Source organism: Sphaeroforma arctica, assembly GCF_001186125.1.
Source record: "Sphaeroforma arctica JP610 unplaced genomic scaffold supercont1.2148, whole genome shotgun sequence".
NCBI lineage: Eukaryota > Ichthyosporea > Ichthyophonida > Sphaeroforma > Sphaeroforma arctica.
Window position 1 is genome coordinate 3963 of NW_014038410.1, and position 4468 is coordinate 8430.

General features: G+C 40.8%; 2 protein-coding genes across 2 annotated transcripts in view; one reads left to right on the top strand and one right to left on the bottom strand.

Moving 5' to 3' along the window:
• Positions 1-340, top strand: part of SARC_12213 (hypothetical protein) — a gene marked incomplete at its 3' end in the record, with an annotated part of 3334 nt that extends 2994 nt beyond the window's left edge. The window contains exon 3 of the mRNA XM_014293685.1: positions 279-340. Coding sequence (XP_014149160.1) covers positions 279-340 — 62 coding nt within the window. The remainder of the gene's footprint in view (positions 1-278) is intronic.
• Positions 277-3805, bottom strand: SARC_12214 (hypothetical protein; the record flags this gene model as incomplete). The annotated part of the gene is made up of 4 exons (XM_014293686.1): positions 277-1470; positions 2676-2784; positions 3431-3507; positions 3759-3805. Coding segments are annotated over 4 exons (441 nt in total), but the record flags the coding sequence as incomplete, so codon positions are not given.
• Between the last annotated feature and the right edge of the window lie 663 nt (positions 3806-4468).

Here is a 4468-nt window from a genome sequence, read left to right on the forward strand (position 1 = left end):
ATATATGAACATGGATATGTGTCTTAATATATACACGTATTTTTATGTATGCGTTATATATATATATGTATGTATGTATATATATGTATACATAAATGTATATATATTATATTTATATATATATATATATGCATATATATATATATATATATATACATACATACATACATACATACATACATACATACATGAATACATACACATATATATATATATATATATATATAATATTTATTATCACACTCGCTATTTATGAATGTGTTTAATTTTCGAATTAGGGGCCACGGTGGAAGAAATTTCTTGTCGCAGCGCCATAACTCAAGCTTGCTGCAGATATTAATGCGATCCGAGAGCTGTCTGAAAGTGTTCAGAATGATCTACATATACGCCAAGCCGTTCATACTACATCATCAATGTATATTCGCGCCAAGGCGAATGCATCGAAGCTGGCGTGGATCCTTCCGCCTTGACTTGACGTTGGTAACAGGATGCGTGCACTACACTCGAATCAAGCAACAACGAACGCGACACACCCGATATTCACTAGAGCAAGAATAGACCCGACAATGTCTTGCGTCAGCGCACACAGAAAATCAATCTAGAGTGGGTTCGGCATAGATCTACCAGTATTAGAGATAGTAATTTTTCCTCTTTTCTGGGCAAAAACCCACGAACGTGAATCCAGTGCACACCTATCCCCAGATGGCTAGAAGAACTCGAGGCTTAGAGGAACAGACAATACAATTGAGAAGGATGAGCTCAGACTGAGCGTCGCCACAACGCAATAAAGAATGTGACAAGGCCATATATCGTTCCTATATGCATTGCGATTGTAGTCGGTTTCGACGCGTAAGTCTCTATATAGAAGTTGTTGTCGGGTTTATATGATTGTGCCTATAGTTGTGTGCCTTTCGCGGAGACACTGCTGTCTGCACTGGCTTGCCAGGTCAAGCGCCTTGGCAAGATGTATACCCCCCGAACGTAGCCAGATCCATGATCAAATATCATAGCTCACTCAGGCTGGTACAAAACTGCATCTCGTTCGAGTTTCTCATTAACTTCGTCTGCGACAGTGAAGTGGGATTTCTGTCCTGTACAGCCCACACTCTCGGCGTCCACGCACAAGCCATCTCAACTTGTTATCTCTATCATATACGTACCACAGCAGCAGATCCCCCCCAGTACGCCCTACGTGCTGACCCAAACCGTTTCAAACGTTTATAACAGCGCCCTAAAGCATGGCCGCGTGAAAACCGAACGCTCTAGGATATAGAACTGCTCGGCATTAAGTCATCCTTGACCTTGTGATCCGCTGGGTTGGCATTCGCTTCGTAGACAGCGATCACGGTCTTGCGGGAGACATTTTTGTGCTCGCCTGAGAATCCGATGTAGTAGATCTTGCTTGTATCTCCACCGTGGTTGGATTCTATAAATAGAGTCACGCTGTGCAGGTTTTGGAACTTCGAGGCCCTGATTATGATGATTTAGGACAAAAATAAAACGGACATCAGAACTGAAGTAGCGTACCGGCGTAGGGTCACCGAATCGAATGAGCATAATGAGCATATCGAAAGGCGTGTTGGTAAGTGGTATATATGGAAACAATAGAGATCGAACCTGATTATTTTGTTCGTGTAATAGTCTCTTTACCGGCACGTAGTACTGAAAATCGAATCAGCGGTGTGTTTGTATGTGGTATAAATGGAAACAACAAAGATCGAACACGATTGTTTTGTTTGTGCCATAGCATCTTTACCGACTCGCTGTGTGCCCGGGTGACTGAAATTAAACTCGCGGGCTGAAAATAACCAGAGTGTATACGGCTACACTAGAACCATGAACGTATTCCGTTCGCCGTATTGAAGTACCCGGTTGAAAGAAAACGTATTGATTCCCAGCAGTGACCATCACCACATTTTAAATTGACCGTGCACAGGCCCTGTCAGGTACCAACACTTACATGGACACCTGCGTACTGACACATGAACAGATCATATACTTCATATACTGTACACACATGAATAGATCATATACTTCATATACTGTACGCTTTACTCGGTACCGGAAACTACACACCTAGTAGGGTACATCATTTTACCCCTGGGATCATCGTGCAACAGGAGGACACATGTAATGACACATGAATAGATCATATACTTTATATACTATATACACATGAATAGATCATATACTTAATATATTATACACATGAATAGATCATATACTTTATATATTGTATACACATGAATAGATCATATACTTTATATACTATATACACATGAATAGATCATATACTTTATATATTGTATACACATGAATAGATCATATACTTTATATACTATATACACATGATAAATCATATACTTTATATATTGTATACACATGAATAGATCATATACTTTACATACTATGTACACATGAATAGATCATATACTTTATATATTGTATACACATGAATAGATCATATACTTTATATACTATATACACATGAATAGATCATATACTTTATATATTGTAAACACATGAATAGATCATATACTTTATATACTATATACACATGAATAGATCATCATATACTTTATATACTGTATACATGAATAGAGCATATACTTTATATACTGTACTCACATGCATAGATCATATACTTTATATACATGGCACTGGTACCTACACACCTAGTAGGGTACACAATTTCACCCCTGGGATCATCGTTCAGGGAGATCTCTTGCAAGGGCTGTAGTTGGTCCACGTTGTCGAAGTCTATGTCCTCTCGGTTGCCAAACACTGCAGGAACCAACAGGCACAGCGACAAGAAACTGAGAGTGAATACCGGACCGTGGCATGGCGCTGTCTATTCTTAATTGCGTATGCAACGTATTCGCGATGTAAGGTATGGTAAGGTGTTAGTTCGTTCCCAGCGCACTCAGTCGCGCATGGTTGAATGCGTTTACATACCGAAACGCATTCAATTCGGAATAGAAATATGGGATCCTAGACTATCAGCCTAGCGACGTACTATCGAACTCCTGAGTGTATGCTCTCCTCCGTAGTTATAATTGCTCGCAGATCTGAGCAGTGCAACTCCAAAGCCAAAGCCAAAGCCAAAGCCAAAGCCAAAGCCAAAGCCAAAGCCAAAGCCAAATTCAAAGCCAAAGCCATAGCCAAAGCCAAAGCCAAAGCCAAAGCTAAAGCCAAAGCCAAAGCCAAAGCCAAGCCAAAGCCAAGCCAAATTCAAAGCCAAAGCCAAAGCCAAGGCCAAAGCCAAATTCAAAGCCAAACCCAAAGCCAAACACGTGTGCAGTGAACAGAGCCTCACCTTCATCGGCATTGGGCTTGCCGGAGGCAGACTACACAGCTTGTCGCATGCACACATACATCCAAGACAGAAGGTCAAGACCTTGGGTGGAGGTTCGGTACATATCGCACATGCCTTTCAACGTCTTGGGATGCTCTTCCCCGCCCTCAGCGATGATCTTGATTGATTTGATCGACACGTGGCCGGTGAATCTGAAGCATAAACATAACCAGACTTCGTAAAACGCAACTAAGGTCCCTGGAAAGATACAACACGCTCGGCACTCAATTTAACGGCGTTTAGTACCAAATATATACTCATCTAAATCATTCAGGCTGTGAAAAGGAATCGTCGTCTTGAAAATGGGTCGACGTCCCTGGGAACAGACCAGAAGACAATGGCCTGACCACAATAAGCTTTCGTTCTTCTTCGCAACTATGGTACTCAGAAAGTGCAGACTTACGGAATTGTGATGATGAGTTGTTCATCTGCGTCGCTTTCGATGTTCTTTGCGTGAAATATCACATATCACATGCGTAGGAATAGGTAAGAGAGGGCAGAGTAAGACAATAGCTACACCTGAGGAAGCAATAAAAGATAGGACTGGGATGTTCTTTGCGTGAAATATCACATATCACATACGTAGGAATGGGTAAGAGGGGGCAGAGTAAGACAATAGCTACACCTGGGGAAGCAATAAAAGATAGGACTGGGATGTTCTTTGCGTGAAATATCACATATCACATACGTAGGAATGGCTAAGAGAGGGCAGAGTAAGACAATAGTTACACCTGGGGAAGCAATAAAAGACAGGGCTAGGGTTGAGAAGCCAAGGCCAGCGGTCACAGACGAAAGAACATGCACACGTGTGCAACGGGCGATATATTTTAAAGCTTTCCAGACATCTCTTGATATCATCTATCACAATAAACACACATGCACATAACAAGGAGCGGCATTTAAATGATATCTGCATGTGTATAAATGCCTATCCGCTCATTAACACTACGTAGAAATGTATTGCAAACACGAATACGTACAAAAGATTTACTACAACCTCGGTTGCAGATCGCAACTATATATATAAAAACATATACACAATTATACATATATATATATATATAAATACATATATATAACACACACCCACACCTACATATATCCATATGTATA